The 20,365-nt window shown below is 43.4% G+C and overlaps 1 protein-coding gene across 2 annotated transcripts in view; it reads left to right on the plus strand.

Annotated features, from left to right (window-relative positions):
- RGS6 (regulator of G protein signaling 6) overlaps positions 1-20,365 on the plus strand; it is a 1,203,707-nt gene that overhangs the window by 829,207 nt on the left and 354,135 nt on the right. For both annotated transcript variants that reach the window (XM_078659475.1, XM_078659476.1), the window contains exon 4: positions 4,672-4,722. In XM_078659475.1, the coding sequence (XP_078515601.1) occupies positions 4,672-4,722 (51 nt within the window). The remainder of the gene's footprint in view (positions 1-4,671; positions 4,723-20,365) is intronic.

The raw sequence follows: 20,365 nt of genomic DNA on the forward strand, positions 1-20,365 counted from the left end.
CATCAGCACCAATTTTAAATTATGGTGAAACCAATTTGACTCTACAAAAACGACAGAGAGGATGGTGCCCAAACCATGAAGGTTCATTAGCAAATCAGTCGAAGTACCAAGCTTAATCGAATCACCAAATCATTTTTTATCAAATAAGGATATACATCAGTTCCGTCATGCAATCTGAATTTGCATATTATATAAAAGAAGATGCAAAATATAATCAGATACAGAATACAGAACAGAAAGTACATTTGGCTCCATAAAGGAACTTCCCTGCCACCAAATTATGAGGCCAACTCACTGCTGATGCTGGCCTTGAGCCGCACATGAACTACAGCGTACATTACAGAGAACCCAGGCTCTGATCAAGAGTTATACAGTACTGGTGTGGTGGAAACTCTGCAAACATAATTACTGTGTGGTAACAGAGCACTAGTACCATGTTCTTATGAGTGGGGAACAGCGTTTACAACGCAGTACCTTTACCACGCAACTTTTACAACGCAAGTCGTTACAACGACTTGCGCTGAGGAGCGCTCTAGGATAGGGAATAGTTAATTTACTATCCAAAACCTTCCCTACTATCCACGGGGACTGGAGTTGGAATAGTAAATTGAACTATTCACTATCCAGCACCCCCCAACGCAAGTCGTTGTAACGACTTGTGTTGTAAAAGTTGCGTGGTAAAGGCATGCGTTGTAAAAGCATGCGTGGTAATGACATACATCCCTTATGAGTTAAACCCCTTGGAATGAGGAATAACGGTATGGGCATGGAATTACTGAGTGGTATTCTACATGGTATTCCATTTTTTTTAGTTGGTTGACCTTGGCTGGTTAAGGTGCCAACCCAATGATAAATGTCTTAGGCCTGATTGGTGCATTGAAAAGGGCCATGTCATATATCACATGTCTGCTCTGTTTATTATGAAAGTTGCAACAAAAACAGTAGGGCTTACTTATATACAATGAGGAATATATGTTAAAGTCAATAGACCTTTAAGAATTCATTGTTATTATGCCGTGTCAAAGTAGACAGGTATTTAGTTACATGGAATCTAAATGATGACTGTTCGAGCAAGGGTTTTACTGCTAATTGCCCCTTCAGACAAACTATGAGGTCAGAATGCTTGCTTGACTTTTTTTGGAGAGGTTGGATATTCCTTTGCCAACTGTAAATTTGTATGTATGTGTAATTTATTGCATAGTATTTACATAAACAGTCGCAGCTCGTGCTGGTAAACAAGTTGATGCAGTGGGTGGGGGTGGGGGCGGCGTCAGGGTCAGGGCGGAAGTGACAAACAACAGAATAGTGAAAATTAAATAAAATAAATAAAACCATTTACCTTGCGCTCGCCGCATCGCCCAGTCGGCGAAACAGCAATTTGGCAAGCACAAGGTAAGTGGTTTTATGAATTTATTTGATTTTCACTATTCCGTCTTTTGCCAAAGACACCCAACCCCGCCCCATCCCGCTGCACTTACCTTCACGAGCGTGACTGTAAATAAATGTAGTTGCGTAGCTAGAGGAGGGCGGAGCGGCACTCTTTTTGTGGGCAGCGGCTCCCCCCAGAACAAGTCGTCTATCACCACCCCTGCTCTTACCTGCACCGGGCGGCAAACTCAGGGACCGCCCCAAGTGCTAATAGCAGAAGTAACCAGGGGAGGGCGGGAGTGGGGTGGGGGAAAGTCAACTGATGACAGGATGACGGAATAAGTTCAATAAAACCACTTACCTTGTGCCGGTAAGTGGTAAGCAGTGAGCACAAGTTTTTTATTTTTGTATTTACTTTTACCTATTCCATTGTCTGTCGACTCCCGCCCCTACACCGCCACACCGCTCTTACCTGTGCCAGCGGGTATGGCCAATAGATCTAGCTACGCCACTGAATAAACATCATAATGGTCACAATTGCTATAGACATAAGAAAATGCTCTAACTTTATAGATATTAGTGACTCACCAAACGATACCCAGACAACAGAAAAAGGAGGGTAAAGGTGGCATCTGTAACATTAGAAGGCTTTATGTTGTTGAGTTGAAAGCACCCGGAATCACTGCAAAAGATTGCAAATTGATATATTAGTGTCTGGTGCAGGGATTTACAGGGGGCACCATAGATGCCCCCTCGGCCCCCAAATGGAGGCCGCATGGTGAAGGGGGCCCTGCTAGAGGGCCCCAATGTTGCTTTCCGTCAGGCTTTCTATGTCAGAAAGTCCGACATGGAAAGCTGTCGGAAACCAACATCGGAATCCAACGGTGGAAACGCCGTCCATTGGGATTACGTGCTGGTCTCCGACTGGCCGACTGGATCCTTGAGCCCATCGGAATCCAACTGGAATGACCATCTGGTGTCAGTTTCAACCACCTGCATCTTAATGTGGCAGTCGAAACTGAAACCGCAGTGAGGCTCGGCGAGCCTCATCGTAATCGGGCCCTTACTGTCAATGATTCGAGGTATGTTGCTTTGGATTGAGAAACCACAAAGAGAGGCTGTAAATATTAAAACCGCCTGGAACATAGCTGAAAAAATAATAATAAAAGAGAAGGAAAGACTGCCCAGTGAAGTAGGAAAGTATTTATAAAGGCCATGAATAGGACCACCTACATTTAAAAGGGAAATAGGGGAAATCCTTAAGTTCGATATTAATTTCGAGTAGTACATCCTCAGTTCGGCATCTTTTTTTTTTTTTTTACATAATTAGGAAACAAATATATCTGCCCTCCCTTCCATGTACACAAGTTTGTTGTATGTTCATGAGCTCTGGGCTTGGCAAGTAGGTCTTAGGTGGAAGATTCCCTGAAGAAAGGACTATACTGTACTTGCAACATGTATGTTGATGAGTCAATGGGGCATGTCCTCTGAGGATGTGACCGGCTGAGAGAGCGGTAAAATACATTCCTGGCCCAAACTTTTACATTTTACCTTATTCTGTCAGGATCTCACCCCGGTTGTGTGTACCTGGAGTGTAATTCATGCATGAACTGGAACAAGTACTGGAATTTTGAGAACTATTGGCATGCTGAATGTCATCCTGCCTTCATGTATGTATGTATCTTGTGCGTTCATATTTTCTTGTCTATAATTTTATATAAGAATGAACTGTTGTCTATATAATAATTAACTAAGGGCCTGATTTAGAGTTTGAGGAGAGGGCGCTAATTCACAAATGCAGCGGAGTACCCTGACCGCCAAACCCTCGGTCCACCCGCCTTATTTAGAGATGAGCGGACCTTAAATATTTCATCTATAAAGCCCCCGTTGGCTCCTTCAACAGAATGCTTCCTCTGATGGGCTGAAGCACAAGTTAGAGTTGATGGTATAATGCATTTATTTCCCTCTCTGTCACTGCCAGGAAAAACCTGATGGTGATGCACGGGGAAAAAAGCACAATACAGACCCCTGAACCCTGGCAGAAAGCCGAAACAAAGGGAGTGGGGGGAGTTGGAGTTTGTTTCTGAAAAACAAAAAAAAATGTCAAAAGTCTGGTGGATGGATGACCAGCGAACCTTAAGCATATTAGTAAGAACCAGCATGACTACAGTTCCCTTCAGTGTATAGAGATGACCTCTGGTCCACAGGTATGTCTAAGTTCGGCGAGCGGAGTACCTTTAAGATGGTATACATAAAGGGGCAGATTTACAACTTCTGGCCCATCTCTGCCAGAACAGATGCATCATGCAACCCCCCCCCTTGCACCACCACGGATGCATCGCATTTACAATGCAGCGCACCATGGTGGAAGGAGGTGGCAGATGGGTGACGCATCTTGTGGCGTACGGGCGGCACATTGCTGGAGTTGCGTCGCACGTGAGACGCAACTCCTGGTGCACTGGAGCCGCCCATACGTAACATGGTGCGTCACTTCTTACGACTGCTTCAAGCAGGCGTAAGGGTTTGGCGCAGCAGTGTCGTAAAACTGACTCAGTGAAATCTTGTAGATTACTCTGCGTCAGTTCTACGGGGCTTTCCTGTGAGGGAACGCCCACCCTGCGACAGAACGCCGACATGAAACCTGACGCAGGTTTCATGTGGTGTGGGGCTTTACAACGCGACGCATCTGCTTAGATGCGTCACGTTGTAAATAAGTCACAAATTGGCGCATGGTTTACGCCGCCGCAACGGCGGCATAAAAGTGTTGCAAGGGGCTTGTAAATCTGCCCCTAAGTCTCTGAAATCCTGCCAGGCACTACTTCGTCCGCCAAATGCTAAATCAGAGGCCTGACTTAGCATTTGGTGAATTGAGTCATGGTAATAATTATTAATAATTACCAATTAATATTATGAATAATTATTTTGTTGATATTAATAATAAGTAATACAATATATATTTGGTAAAATGGAAAGGTACTAATAAAAGAAAACTCCTGAGCATGTATGTCATAATATGGGGCAAATTAGGAAACAAAGACGTGGACAGCATCAAACTGTGTGTCTGTTGTGTCCATCCCCTTTAAATATGACGTACGTGTTATTGGCCTTTCTTTAACATTGAAAGACTTGGCTGTTGGCCTTAAGACTTTAGGCTTTGCTTCAGGCTTTAGTTTTTTTGCTATAGGTCAAGGAGCCTTATGTTTTATGGGCCCAGTAGAAATGCCTGACATACCTCCTTTCTAATGCTGTTAGAAGTTGTGCACAGTAAACAGCTGTTCATGTGCCTTTTCTTTGTCTCACCAGGTACAGATGTGGTGCAGTGGCTAATGAAGAACCTTACTATTGATGATCCAGGTAAGAAAGCATAAAACATGAGAACACAGCTTGCTATGAAACATGGTATATCTGCAAATGTAAATCCCGCCTCCTTTGTACACTCATCTTCCTGACCAAACTACTCAGCATCAGAAACCTTTCTTTCATGTATTAATAAGATGCAGTTTCTATCGGGCCCCTATATTGACTTTTTCAGTTTTAAAGCACTCCACTGCACTGTGAGGCTGCCTCAGGTAACTGAGGAAGGGGTCAAAGCAGCTGTAGGTGAGAGAGAGAAGGAGGTTTCTGTGTATCAGGGGTGTCCATGACAATGTTCAGTCTGCACAACCACTTTGCCGAGTTGTGTAGCAAGACCCTTAAGATCCTCCTCCTCTGACCTCGCCTGCATCCCCAAAGTACGCTTGGCCCGTATGGGGGTCAGATCTTTTGGGCTTCTGGGCGCTCAAGCATGGAACCAACTTCCTGCCTCCCTGAGAGCTACTACTGATCTAACAGCTTTTAAGAAACACCTCAAAACCTGGCTCTTTAAGAACTAGTCTTGCCACTGGGTCCCGTCATACGTGAACCTCTAGTGCTGGGACACTCTTGTTTGAGTAGCCATGGGGTATACAAGATCCTTCGTTCATGCATTCATTCATTCATTTTAGCTTTAGCAGTGATAGAGACGGCTGCCACTCGACCACGTGATGGGGAGGGAACAACAATACATTTGCTGCAGATTTGAGATGTTGAGTTGGGATAGGAGACGCCAACGCTAGTCATACACAGTGAAAGCAGAAACTGCTCATCACATACCCAGCAGAAGTAAGTCTAAAGTACTCACCAGAATTTCAGGTCACTCTGGAGTAGGTTATTCCACAGTGGAGGGTCTTGGAGGTGGAGTGTTGTCCCGCCACACATGCCCTTGGCTCGGTGGATGGCCAATCAAATAGGGGTTAACTACATTATTGGTTTAGTTGTCGGTGACAGAAATCCTTGGGTGGGATGCCGTTGTCGGGCCAAGGAAGTGCTTTGTGCACCAGGCACAGGGTCTTAAATTGCATCTTTCTTAAAGTAGTCAGTGCAATGTCCTCAGACTAGGTGAGAATAGGCTTCATGTTTCAGGCCCAAGGTGCGCCAGGTTGTTTAGTTTTGGCTAGTTTGTAACTTTGAGGAATGATTTTTGGCATTTCTGTGTAGAAGGAGTCAAAGTAGCTCAGTCTGGAGGTCCTTCAGTAATACATCTGATGCTAGATGGTAACTAATAGTGGGTGAGGACTCCACTCTGTGATATTTCTTGGGGTCAAAGTTGACATGATACCACCTTATTTGCCCCTGGTCTGTAAGTAATTCCCTTGTAGATTTATTGGTGCAAACCACAATATGTAACTAATCTAATTGCTGGTAGTTTGAAATTTTGGAGGTCTTTTTAGTTTCTGTAGCTGATTGTTCGTTGTATGTGTTCGATAAGGGGTTGCTATCTTACTGACGCTTTCAGTTTTTAGTTAAGATTTCTTAGACAGAATTTTAATGCTATCAATTTTAGGGCCACAGTCTATACAACTGCATTTCCTATAATGTCATTTGTTGAACGGGATGATACCACTTCTGCTACTTTTATGAATTTGATGGCATGATGCCACCTGCAAAGATATATTTAAAGTGATAGAATGGATAGGTAATAATGAGGCAAACTGGGGGATATTGAAGTTATTACCTAGACTGTCTGTGTTATTGACTCATTGTAGGAGAGATGCTGGACTCTATCAGTCAGTAATGCTTGCAGCTCCTCTTATCACATATCACGGAAGCACGTATCCTCCTGAGGCGGAAGCCGGGAGTTCTCTGTTTATTTAAAAAAAATTATATGTCACTTTAACCTGCTGATTTTAAAAGCACTTACTTTGTTTCTGGGACCTCAGGACTCTGTCCTCTGAGCTCACCGCACAGCCGAGTTAGCACTGGTTGCGGACCCTAGCAACAAACATTTCCCGCCGCCATTGCCGGCGAGCCGCGAGGCCACGCCCACTCTGAGGCCACACCCACCACCCTGCCCTGCATAAAAACGCTGATCACAAGCGCCTGCAGTCAGAAGCACGTAACCTCCTGAGGCGGAAGCCGGGAGTTCTCTGTTTATTTAAAAAAATGTATATGTCACTTTAACCTGCTGATTTTAAAAGCACTTACTTTGTTTCTGGGACCTCAGGACTCTGTCCTCTGAGCTCACCGCACAGCCGAGTTAGCGCTGGTTGCGGACCCTAGCAACAAACATTTCCCGCCGCCATTGCCGGCGAGCCGCGAGGCCACGCCCACTCTGAGGCCACGCCCACCACCCTGCCCTGCATAAAAACGCTGATCACTAGCGCCTGCAGTCTGAAGCACGTATCCTCCTGAGGCGGAAGCCGGGAGTTCTCTGTTTATTTAAAAAAATGTATATGTCACTTTGACCTGCTGATTTTAAAAGCACTTACTTTGTTTCTGGGACCTCAGGACTCTGTCCTCTGAGCTCACCGCACAGCCGAGTTAGCGCTGGTTGCGGACCCTAGCAACAAACATTTCCCGCCGCCATTGCGGTCGAGCCGCGAGGCCACGCCCACTCTGAGGCCACGCCCACCACCCTGCCCTGCATAAAAACGCTGATCACAAGCGCCTGCAGTCAGAAGCACGTATCCTCCTGAGGCGGAAGCCGGGAGTTCTCTGTTTATTTTAAAAAATGTATATGTCACTTTAACCTGCTGATTTTAAAAGCACTTACTTTGTTTCTGGGACCTCAGGACTCTGTCCTCTGAGCTCACCGCACAGCCGAGTTAGCGCTGGTTGCGGACCCTAGCAACAAACATTTCCCGCCGCCATTGCCGGCGAGCCGTGAGGCCACGCCCACTCTGAGGCCACGCCCACTGCTACTCCCCCCCCTGATAAACATGTGCCTTCACCGTACGCGCAGTGGACGGGTGCAGCGGGCGCGCCGTTTGCGCGCCGAATGCGCGCCTAAGGCAAGCCCGTCTACGCCCGTCATCGCCAAGACATCGCCTCTCGCCTGTCCCCCTGGCCAAATCACCCGGGAAGTCCATCATTAAGATACAGACCTCCTCATTGCCCTGAACCCTGGGAGGAACTGTGAGATGATATCTGGATATCTCGGACAGACACATCTCCACTGTAAGTCGTGTCACTTTTCCACACCCAACCCTTGTCTTCCCAAGCGCCTCTCAGCTGCATATAAACCTACCCCTCTCACTATTTTACAACTCAATGTGAGATCACTCCCTAAGCACCATCAAGAGGTTCACACTCTCCTACTTGAAGAAAATCCTGACATCCTCTTCATCTGCGAAACTTGGCAACATGATGACATGACCAGTATCACCAATCTCGCGCTACCAGAGAGCTATCATATGAAATCGATAAATAGAGACACTAGAGGCGGTGGCATCGCTGTCATATACAGAAAGCAATTTCTTTGCTCCTTCACTAAAGAACTTATCTCGAACTGTGAAAGCGCTCGCTTTAAGATCACAGCAGGCCCCCATTTTTCTCTATCCGGCCTCTATATTTATCGACCCCTCGGTCCTTCATCTAAGTTCATAGAAGCTCTCCTTGAAGTAGCTAACTCCCTGGTGGTGAGCTCGGCTAACTTCACCATACTAGGAGACCTGAACCTCCATTTCGACCGGAACCAAGATCCCATTATTAAAAACCTTCTGGCCGACCTGTCAGCCTTACAACTTTACCCCCTGATTCAGGAAGCCACCCATTTGGCTGGTCATATCCTAGACCCTGTTTTTACCAACTTCCCGGAGACTATAACAGAGGTGCCCAAACCCATGGGTTGGACGGACCACTACTTAATCAAATTCACGATACTGATCAAGGAAGCGTTTAACAGGGCTGAACCTACCCGTCACCTCAAAAGAGCATGGCACAAACTCTCAATCAATGACCTGCACTCCACCTTAGGAGAATTCCACCAAGAAGCACATATAGACATAAACACCACATATGCTGCTTTTCATAACTGGATCACTCAAGGATTAGACACCCTTATACCTCTTAAATGGACTAAGGGACGCGGCTCCCCCTCCAACCCTTGGTATAGTAACACCCTGAAAGCCATGCGGAGGGATTGTAAGAAAGCCGAAAGAGCATGGAAACGAGAATACAGTAACAAAGACAAATCTGTCTATCGTCTCAAACAAAAGCTATATCACAAAGAAATTTGTTCCGCTTGGGCCGCCTTCTATGCTGAAGAAATTAACGCTAGTCCCAACCCCTCCAAAGTTGTGTTTAAACTAGTAGATGAGCTGCAGAGTAATAGATCTCCTTCCTCCAATATCATGTCTGCACAGCAATGTGAAGATCTTGCTTCATTTTTTATTGACAAAGTGCAAAATATCTATAAAACCTTCCCACACCATTCTGCTATATCTCTCAGCTCCCCTTTATCCATTAATAAAGGCACCAGGATGGAGCACATACCTGAAATCTCTCATGAAGACCTGACTGTACTTTGCAGGAAAGTCAAGTCTGGTTCCCCAGCAGACCCTATGAGACCGGCCTATTTCATTGAATCCCTGGACTTTTTTCTACCCTCCCTGGCATATATTCTGAATCTGTCCTTCTCCTCGGCCACTGTCCCGACTGCCTGGAAGCAAGCATGGGTCTCTCCCATCATTAAAAAACCGACCCTCGATCCCTCCAAACCAGAGAACTTCAGACCCATTTCACTGCTCCCATGGATATCCAAACTCGCAGAGGCCCACGTAAACACCATCTTGTCCAAACACATGGATCTAAACAACACCTTAGATCCATCCCAAAACGGGTTTAGGCCAGGCCACAGCACTGAGTCTTCCCTCCTAGCCACGTCGGAACATCTCCGGACGATACTTGATGCCGGCCAAAGTGCTGCGCTGATCCTACTGGATCTCAGCGCGGCCTTTGACACGGTATCCCATAACATTCTGCTGAATCGTCTGGCCACTGCAGGTATCGCGGACCGTGCCTTGGAATGGTTCCGTTCCTTTCTGGAGGACAGGTCTTTCCGGGTTTCTGCCCCTCCATTCCTCTCCCAGTCCCACTCCATCGGACAGGGAGTCCCTCAGGGCTCTGCACTCAGCCCATCCCTCTTTAACCTATATGTGCAACCGCTTGCGGCTGTAGCCAGAGAATGGGACCTCTCGCTGGTGTCAAACGCTGATGACACGCAGCTGGTTATCACTCTTATCGAGGGTCCCTCTATCTCTGCAGCGAGGTTCAGGGATGGGCTGGCTGCTGTAGCCCAATGGATGACGGATAACTGCCTGCAGCTCAACGCAGGCAAGACGGAGGTGCTGCTCCTCGGAAAGAACACTAGCCACTGGAATCAACACTGGTGGCCATCATCGCTGGGAACTATCCCACCCCCCAAATCCTTGGTCAAAAATCTAGGCGTTTGGATGGACTCCTCACTCAACTTCCAGACTCACACAAAAAGAGTAGCGGCCACCTGTGTGGGCCTGATGAGGAGCCTTAATCCCATACTCTGCTTTTTTGATCCCAAGGTTCGTCAAACGATCATTCAAGCCACAATTCGGGAAACATCCTTTACAACGAAACTTTTACAACGCACTACCATTACGACGCAACTTTTACAACGCAAACCATTACAACGCATAGCGCTGGGGGGCGCTCTAGGATAGGCAATGTATTTAATATACTATCCAACACCTTCCCTACTATCCACGGGGACTGGAGTTGGAATAGTAAATTAAATAAATCACTATCCAGCGCCTAAAAGCACTATGCGTTGTAATGGTATGCGATGTAAAAACCGCGTTGTAAAGGTAGGCGTTGTAAAAGTATGCGTTGTAACGTCATACATCCTACAATTCTGTCCCGCCTGGACTATGCTAACGTCTTACTCCTGGGCGCCAACAAAGCAGAGATAACGCGTCTGCAACGCGTGCAGAACACCGCGGCAAGGACCTTGGTCGGGCTTCCCCGCAGGTGCTCAGCCAAAGCTGCAATCCGAAAGCTGCATTGGCTACCGATCGAGTCCCAAATCCAGTTTAAAGCTCTCGTCATGATCTTTAAAATCCTTAAGACTGGATGCCCAGAACTTCTCCGGCCACTCCTTATACCTTATGTGCCACAGCGCAATCTGCGCTCACTAGGCCAACAACTATTGACGGTCCCTCTTACAAAGTTAGCTCGTAGTGGCGGACGCTCCTTCAGAGTGCTAGGAGCCAGACTTTGGAACAACCTGCCAGTGAACATTCGCTCACTGGAAAATCTGTCTGCCTTCTGGAGAGCCGTCAAAACCCACCTATTCCCTCCCCTTTAGGTCCCTTGCCTCTTGCTTCTGTCCCCTGTGGAGTTTCTGTGGTTCTTTAGCGCCGGGACGCCCCTTTGCTGGGGCAGCTGTTTGCGCTCTATCAAATTTTAACATAACATAACATAACATGGCTGATGATCTCTTTAGTCTAGATGGGTTTTTAATGGGCGTCACAATGCGCCTGCCAATGCTGGAAGAGGAGTGTGTACCTGCAGGCAAATGTGCTAAATAATCTATGGGGTGCTCATGGAGGCACAGCTGTACTCAGAATGCCAAGTACTAATAGGAGCCTGAATGGAGAGGAGGGTGAAGAAAGCTTCCACTTGCAAAACTGACCTGAGCATCTGCAATCTGCGGGACTAGCCGCCGTGGGAGGAGATGTGTTCTAAATGTTAAATTACTACCCTTGGCAGTGGCCTGGCTTCTAATCCTAGGAGTTCTAGTGTGTCTTAAATTGTAAGAGTAATGTAAAAGGATAGGTTTCTAGGATAACACGGTAACCGGCTCGACGCGGTAGACAAGGTTTTTGCTAGATGCCTTTTGACACAGATTAACTCCTGGGTAAAATACAATAACATTATCTCATTAGAGCAGACCGGCTTTAGGAAAAACCAACAATGGATAGGGTTGCTGCTGGACAGTTAATTAATGAAAAGTAAATGACTTTTAGAGGTTTCTCAGTATATGGCACGTTCATCAACCTCTCCACGGCTTTTGATAAAGTGGACAGTCCAACACCGTGGAAGAAGTTGTTTGACCTCGGCATCCCTAGAACCCTATTGCACTTAATTGGTGCCCTTCACTCTACTACCTGGGGGTCGATTCCGATCCGGTAAAAAGCGCTCCGAATTGCCGTTCGGAGCGTTTTTCCCGTACGAATCGTACCCTGCAACGTCCCCCGTACGTACGACGAAGTACGATTCCTACCAGGAGCTGGACTCCGTACGAATCGTACAGGGACCGTACAAAGGAAATCCCCGTATGAATCTCCCTCGGAACCCGCTGTACAAAATCACAGCCACATTACTGTATGCGGTAGAGTTCATTGATGTGTCAAGATGGGGCTTTTTAAACAAGACAGAAGGGCTGTATCTAACAAGATTAATATCTCATAATACCTTAGCGTAAACTACAGCTATAAGGTTTGAAATTTGGGATTAAAAGCTCCTACACACAAGATCTGGCAGGAAATGTTCAGTGGGCCTCCCTCCTCCTGAGATGTGAAGGGGATTCCCTAAGACACCTTATGAGGAAGGAATGCTTTAAATCAATTTGAGTTAGATCAAAGTTTGGTGTCCTCATTACTTGTAACTCAATTAAATGCATGTCCAGAACATGCTTCGTTGGTTCTAATATTTGCCCCAGATAGCAGCGTCTGTAGTAAGAAAGGGAGCTATCAAATGAGAATGGATTCCGTTACCTTGATAAAAGGTCTACCGTATGTGAAATGGAATATACCCCATGGTGTTAGACACTTCTGGACCCTCTTACATGTAAATATTCTGCCTTTTTAAACATCCTAACCTCTAAATGGTATGGGTCATCAGTTACACGTTATCTTTGCCTAAATGATGTTGAAGATTTGAAGCATGTTTTATTTATTTGCCCTGCTCTGCTGCTACACCGCCATAAGATGTTAAGACCTTTATTTTTTAAATTGTCTGTGTGATCTTCCTCTGAGGCATTGCAACTAATGTTAAATCCCCCCAATGAAATGTTCTGCTGTCGATTTTTTTATTTTCTTAAATGTTTTCAAACTTATATTGAATTCTCAGTGTGAAGCATGTTTTAATATGTTAATACTCTTTATGGTTCTTATGACTTTATGAAGTCATGGCTCCTTTTTACATGATGATGTTTTTATGTCTCTTATTGTTTATGAAATGTTTCTTGTGTATTCCTATTCCTATGCGGACCTCTTCGGAGATCTACATCATGGAAAATAAACTTGACATGCTTCCTAAGGGTAACACATAGGGGTGGGAGTTAAGAGTAAAATTACAGTTAAGATTAGAGTTAGGTTTTGAATGTAATGTTTGGATTTAGTGTAAAGATCAGAACACAGAGATGGCGATTATTAGCGCTCAAGTTTTGGGGTGAGGTTCAGGGTTCCCATTTGACTTTATTTAGGTATTTTCTACTTATACAGTGCTTATTTGCCGTGAGCTAATTCAGAGCACTTAACGTTCAGTTTTTATGGGGTTATAGTTACAGGTTTGTTTTAGAGTTGAACTTTAAGAGCTTGGTTTGTGGTTTAGAGCTAACATTAGAGGTTCAAATTTGGCTTTAGAATTATTGTTCATGACTACTGATGAAAGAATAATGTTTTGAACTAGGTTTACAGTTTGGGTTTAAAGTTAATGTTTTTTAGGGCTATGGTGAGTAATATAGACTCCAACGTTAGCATACCTTTTGTGATCTTTACTGTCATCCCCTTTGGGGATGCATGTCAAAGCTTTGTTTACAGAATATCGTGAACCTAAATACGGTTAGCAAAAAAGTCTCATTAAGTGTAGATCTCCTTTTATTAATTATAATGGGACAATATTTCATGCAAGATTTTTAAGACAGAGTTTTTATGTTAGGAAATATTCTGATAATGAGGTGCCATATCCTCCATTGTATCTTCCATGCGAGCACATAACTGTGCGCCTGGAAGCTGTGTTGATCTGCTGAGTCATCTTGATTAATGTATCAGACCTTCATGAAATCCTAAGCATTTATAAGCTGAGAATCAGGCTGGCTTTCTTATCAAAGAAGATTCTAAAATGTGTGTCTTTTCTCAGTAACCACATCCTAATAAAGGAATTCTATATTATTATAACTACACAGGAATTTATACCTCACGACACTGAGTCTGTTACCAAACGTGAATGCCATTGTTTTTAACTTCTGGGTTATAGGTTAGTGTTCCTGCATATCTGGCCGAATTTTTAATTGGAGTTGTATATTACGGTGGACAATTTTTATCATGTTACAATTGTCCAGTTATGGTTGCTGAGCTAACCATAACTGGACAATTTTAGAGGTCTTGGTATTGCTCTAGGAACCATAAGTTCACTTTAATGGTGTTTTTAAAGGGAATTTCTAAAATCACTAGTTCACTTTAATGGTATTTTTAAAGGGAAAAATTGACACTGTAATATAAGGGCAGCAAAATTCTCTTTTGCAACCCTCACAATGCGTACAGTGCTGTTTCCATGGAGAAGGCATTTCTAAAAGTATGGACATGAATGATGTATTCACACCATTGTTTGCATTAAGCATCTAGAATGAAATACTTGTGTTACATATTCTGGGAAAGAAATGTGAACAAATAAAACAAGTGCCTGAGTCATATAGGCAATCTTTATTTAGGCATTTCAAGGCCAAAGTGTTAATGTGTTTGCAGATTGGGCTTCTCTTTAGCTCCCTTGAAGTAGCTTGTTATTTCTAGTACAGTTTCTCATTATATGCATTTCGACACAGGTTGATTCAACCAGTGGGACGTTTTGTATAGAAAAGTGACTTAGAAAAGGTATAGATTTTATCAGGCAAGTCAAATATCATGCACTCTTATGTGTATGTCTCACAGACTTTGCCACATAAGTATTAAAGGGCAAGAAGCCTCTTCTGTAATTATAGTCCCATTTAGCCATGGCCAAATTAAATTTGCTAAAAGTGATACAGGAAGATTATTGCCCCCTCCACTCCCAATTGCTTCACATCAAATTGCAATCAGTTCTCAATTTCACACAAAACCTGCAGAAAAAGAATTGTCCATTAAAAAAATTAACTAATTCTTCAAAATCAAATTGATGCTTGTGTAAAAAAGAGAATCCATTTTTGACACCGCAAATTTCAAAAATTAAAAAAACTGTTGGGTCCAAAATTAATTAATTCTTGAAATGAGAAGCAATAGTCCATTTCAATTCAAAGAGCGGTGAATAGACATTATTAGCAAATTTTCAATGTAGCGTCTATTACAACGAGAAATAAAGATTTACCCTGTATTTCCTTTACATTTGAAGATATCAGCATGATGTTGAAGCTATGAAAAACTTTTCTCCAGCTTCAATTTGATCAAAAGTATGGAATTGACTTCAATATTTGTATTTCTCCTATTGAATTGATTTCCACTGCTCTGTTTTTTGCATACTCACCGAATTCGTCCTCCGTTCACATAACTTTCCCACATGCTGTGACCTCTTTCTCAGCTTAGAGACGTTTTGTTCATAGCCAGAAGCAATGTATCAGGATTGTTTGAAACCTAATCAGTTAGGAACCTTTGTGCTGGTTAATGGTGACATCTTCTATATAAAATGCCATAAAATGGTACAATCTTTGGAAGAAAAAGCTATATATATATATATAGCGCCCTGAGACCTAACGGTGATATGCTGTGCTATACAAGACTTTTTGACTTTAACTTTGAATTTTATATATTAAAGACACCGACAATTCTGACCCTAATGAAGTATAGACAGTTAATATTGGCATTGTGGCGCATTCACAGAAAGCCATGGAATATCGCTGCCACTTTCATTTTGAGTCTAGTCCCAGATGTAAGATTCTTATTTCATTGATATTGGAGTCACAGACAGACGGCTCACGACGGTCTCATTTTTACTGCAATTTAAAGACATTAGTATAGTTGAAAATGCAAGAAACTTTTAGCAAAATTCCAGATCGACCCGGAAGAGACAAAAATGGGTGGGTGCACAAAAAAGAACTGCAACCAATGGAAAAGAGACTCAGCTTTATTACATATATTGCCAAAATTAGTCAATCACGTAAATGAAGGTTTTGGTCTCAAACCTGTTTCTGGTTGCCAAAGGCTTATGAAAGAAGACTGTTATACAAGTAAATAAAACAAAGTATCTTGCCACTCCAATTGGAAGTTTTGAAAAGATCTGTTGTACACAAAAGTGACTATCACTATAGAGGTCTCAATCCCCAGAGTTTACGTTGCCCTTTCTATGGAAAGGTATATAGTGATGAAATATCTTCCCCTAGGATGCAATTAAAGATCAATAAAATGTGATGGGGGCAACACGATCAAGCGAGAAAAGCTACTGCCCACAGTTCTCTAAATCAAAGAAGGACTACATTGGCAACAATGGAGCCAATGGTTGAATCTCTTGTGTTAGGTGGTGGAGTGGCTGCTGTTCAAAATGCAGGGACATGCAAGCTTGCTGGGCAAAAAAAATACTGCCTATGTTCTTGCTTCCTCCACAAGCTGCTTTGACGTAACAGGGTACAGGTTGCTGTTTTTCCATGTAATGTCCAGCCAGTCACTCTACTGACCTTATCATGGGCAAATATATTGAAGCTGTAACTGGAATGCTTATAAAGTTTGGTACAACTTTTAGATCTCATGTTGCGTCAATTGATCACTCGGGTAAAAATTGGATGTTTGTTCTGTGGATAAAGAAATATCTTTCCCATAAGATGTATGACTACCCATATGTGGGGATACAGAGCATTAACGGGCACATGCATCAACGATAATTGCATTCGCAAACGGTGCGAATCGCAATTTTTGGCCGTTTGCGAATGCAATTATCAAATTTGAAATGCATCATGTATTTCGCAATTTTAGGAATCGCAATCATGTTGCGATTTCTAAAATTGCGATTGCATTTCAGAAATCGCAATTTCAAATTTCTGAAATGCAATGCATGATTATTTTTAAATTGCGAATTTTCAATTTGGAAGTGGTAAATTAGCATGAGGTTGAACCTCGTGCTAATTTACCGAAAACCTTCAAACATGCACAAAAATGCATTTTTGAAAGTTGCATGTTACACACACACATGTCCTTGAGACATGTGTGAGTGTAAATTGCACTTAAATTTAATTTCAGGGGTGCAGGGAGGAGTTCTTTGGACCCCCCCTGCACCTTTGAAATTGCATTTTCAATTTGCGATTCGCAAATTGAAAATCACAAATTGTAAATGCCTTCCCATTGATTCCTATGGGCCTCTTGGCCCATAGGAATCAATGGGAAGGGTTTTCCTTAATTGCGATTCGCAAAATGTGAATCGCAATTAAGGAAAATTACCGAATCGCTAAAAAAAATGCAAATTAATCATGCATTGCCGTTTGCGAATCCTTAATTGCGATTCCTTAATTTTCACAATTAAGGATTCGCAAACGGCAACATTGATGCATGTTGCCGTAAGTTTCTAATGAAAATAATGCGTGTTTCAAATTTGAATGCAGAAACTCAATAATTACTAAGAACAGTGCAGATAATCTGTTGCCTGGAAACCTTTTGAACACTTACGTGGATCATATGAATGGGCATATTGTAATTAAAAAGTGCTGCTTTCCCTTCTTGTTTCCTTGAAAAATCAATGGGTGTCATGAAACATGTTGGCTGTGGTTTTTGTCTGTTAATGAGTTGGTGCTTTTACTGCATTGGGTCTAGTGGAGAGGTCGGGCGGAATTAGAAGGAAGTACAGGCCGCAGGTGGGCCACCGATGTGATGATATTAGTAAATGCTCTCAAGAATACTATAGAATGTTCCTTTACAGAGCCCTAAAAGTAGAACCAAGGTTAATTTGGTGTGGATGCAAGTAATTTATTTACAAATTTAATTGTGCATTTACTTTGGTTCCAGAAGAAAGCCTATATATAGGATGCAGGAGATGAGTCATTTAATTCTGGGTTTTTAAATAAATGTGATCATCTGTCGAAAGAGATAAACATAGTATTACTTAATAGTGACACATATGCTGCAGAAGCGAAGTGTGAAACAGAAACAATGTATCCTTGAGTAAATTATTTACCAGCCTCCTCCCACCCCAAAACACTCACCCAGTCAAACCCACCCCAAAACACACATCCATTCAAACCCACCCCAAAACAAACACCTATTCAGACCCACCCAAAAACACACACCGTACCACTGGAATCAAGCTATCCTGGCTGAAAAGGGGTGAAACCCCGAAACCGGTCCTAGGATGCTTGTTTCCAGTCCAGGGAGGACCTGGCTTGGCAATTCAGGCTGGACTGTTCCCATGACGCACAGGGTCAAGACTGATTTGCGTGTGCCCAGGTCTAAACTGGGGTGGCATGGTGAGCAGAAGAATGATGGATTTAACCCAGATTGCTTGACTGGGGTTGAGAGTTTTGATTTGTGCTTCATTCTGTCCATCAGTTGTGTGTCTTTTACATATGCTACAGAAGCGCAGTGTGAAACAGAAACAATCTATTCCTGAGTCAATTATGTACCGCCCTTCTCCCACCCCAAAACACACATCCATTCAAACCCACTACAAAACACACACCTATTCAGACCCACCCCAAAACACACACCCATTCAAACTCACACCAAAACACACACCCATTCAAACCCACCCCAAAACAAACACCCATTCAAACTCACCCCAAAACACACATCCATTTAAACCTACCTCAAAACACACACCTATTCAAACCCACCCAAAAACACACTCACACATTCAAACACACCCCCAAAACACACAGCCATTCAAACCCACCCCAAAACAAACACCCATTCAAACCCACAACAAAACAAAAACCCATTCGAACCCACCACACAACTCACACCTATGTTCAACCCCCCAAAACACCCCCTATTCAAACCCGCCACAAAACACACCGATTCAAACCCACCCCAAAACAAACACCATTCAACCCCACCAGGAAACACACACGTACTTAAACACACCCTAAGCACAAACCCATTCAAACTCACCCCAAAATACATACCGATTCAAATCCACCGCAAAATACACCCATTCAGACTCACCCCAAAACACACACCAATTCAAATCCACCCCAAATCACATACCAATTCAATGCTTTGTTAAATATAGATGAATAAATTGGTCAAGATGTAGAAAAGGAGCAAAGAAGGGCAGCATCTCGCATATCCGTCGCCCCTGAATCCCTGTTGTTGGTCACTTCATTATTTAATCACACAAAATGGAAGACTAGGAATGATCCCTTTACCACGGGAGCCGTCTCCTACCCAGCCGGACATCAGACACAGCTACCTCCTCATCTCCTCGCTGTGTCTCCTACCCCTCACCCCTTCCCTCCTTCGTTCTTTGCTTGCCTCCCCCATTCCTTTCCTCTCTCCCCTGAATCTCTCTCCCTACTTGCTCTGTTCTTCCTTGTGCCAATTCTCTGCTTAATCTCCCTCCCCGTCACCCTTTTACATTACCCCCTTGCCCTCTACACGCCTTGAACCAACGGATGTAACTTGTAATTGACGTACCTTCTGTAACAATGTGTGACTTGTAACCTATGTAACTCACCTCATGTAAAGCGCTCTCATACCTCCGGGTCTAGCCATCGCTATATAAAACTCAAGTAAATAAATAAATAAAATATTAACAACACAAAAGCTAACCATCAAACTCAAACTCCTTCAAGTGTGACAATTCGGACTGTTTAAGGCACCCAAAACTATAAGAATGGCTCGAGGTGCAGGTAATAGTAATTTTTTACTGTAAATTGAATTAATAATTAACTCTTATTGTGGTCATCTCTAAATTAGCCAGACAGCACCACCTTGTGGCAGACTGGCACAACCGCCGGTGTTGACAATTAAGTGCCAGTGCCAAGCACTGGAAACCACCCGCTTAAATTAAGCACTGGGAGTGCTGATTTATAAACACAATCTCTATTTTAACCTCACTGCAGCATGTGAAGCCATATACACAAATCCAGGTCTCAGCCAATGGCTGAAACTAAAATACTGTCTATTAGATCTATGAGTGAGCACTAAACTTCCCCTTTGACCTATCAAACATATGCCCGTGAGTGGAAGGTCTTCTGGATATCTCCCACCCCTACACTTAAGTGTCATTCGGGTAACCTGGAGAAAATGTACCCATGTAGAGTTTAAGTATCGAAGCAATAAAAGTTTGTCTCAGGTCAGTAACTACTGTGTACAGCTTTTTTATTTTATAAATTCCTGGTGCTTCTGGCATTGCTTCTACTAATATAGGCCTGGAGGATATTAGCACAAAGCAGTGTATTGTTTTACCAAGAGGTTATTGCTAATAATCAGCTGGTGGGTATATTCTAATGAAGCAAACACAACAGTGACGTGACCAGCCAAAAGAGCACATCCATCTGCCAGTTCCATCACTGCTCTCTTTGGCAGGAGGTCTTGCAAAGCCGCCAGCACTTACGCAGAAGGAAAGGATGCTGCGAGGCATCTGAGAGTCATATGGAAAGGATGCTGTGAGGCATCTCACAGTCAGATGGAAAGGATGCTTCAAGGCATCTGAGAGTGGCATTCAACTTTTAGAGCAGACTATAACAAGCTCAAAACCACTGATGAACTTAGTGAATAGCTTACTTTTTTTGCATGTTAATAGCAAGAAAAGGGTTCTACATTTGGAAAAA

This window comes from Lissotriton helveticus, chromosome 9 (genome assembly GCF_964261635.1).
Source record: "Lissotriton helveticus chromosome 9, aLisHel1.1, whole genome shotgun sequence".
In the NCBI taxonomy this organism is placed as follows: domain Eukaryota; kingdom Metazoa; phylum Chordata; class Amphibia; order Caudata; family Salamandridae; genus Lissotriton; species Lissotriton helveticus.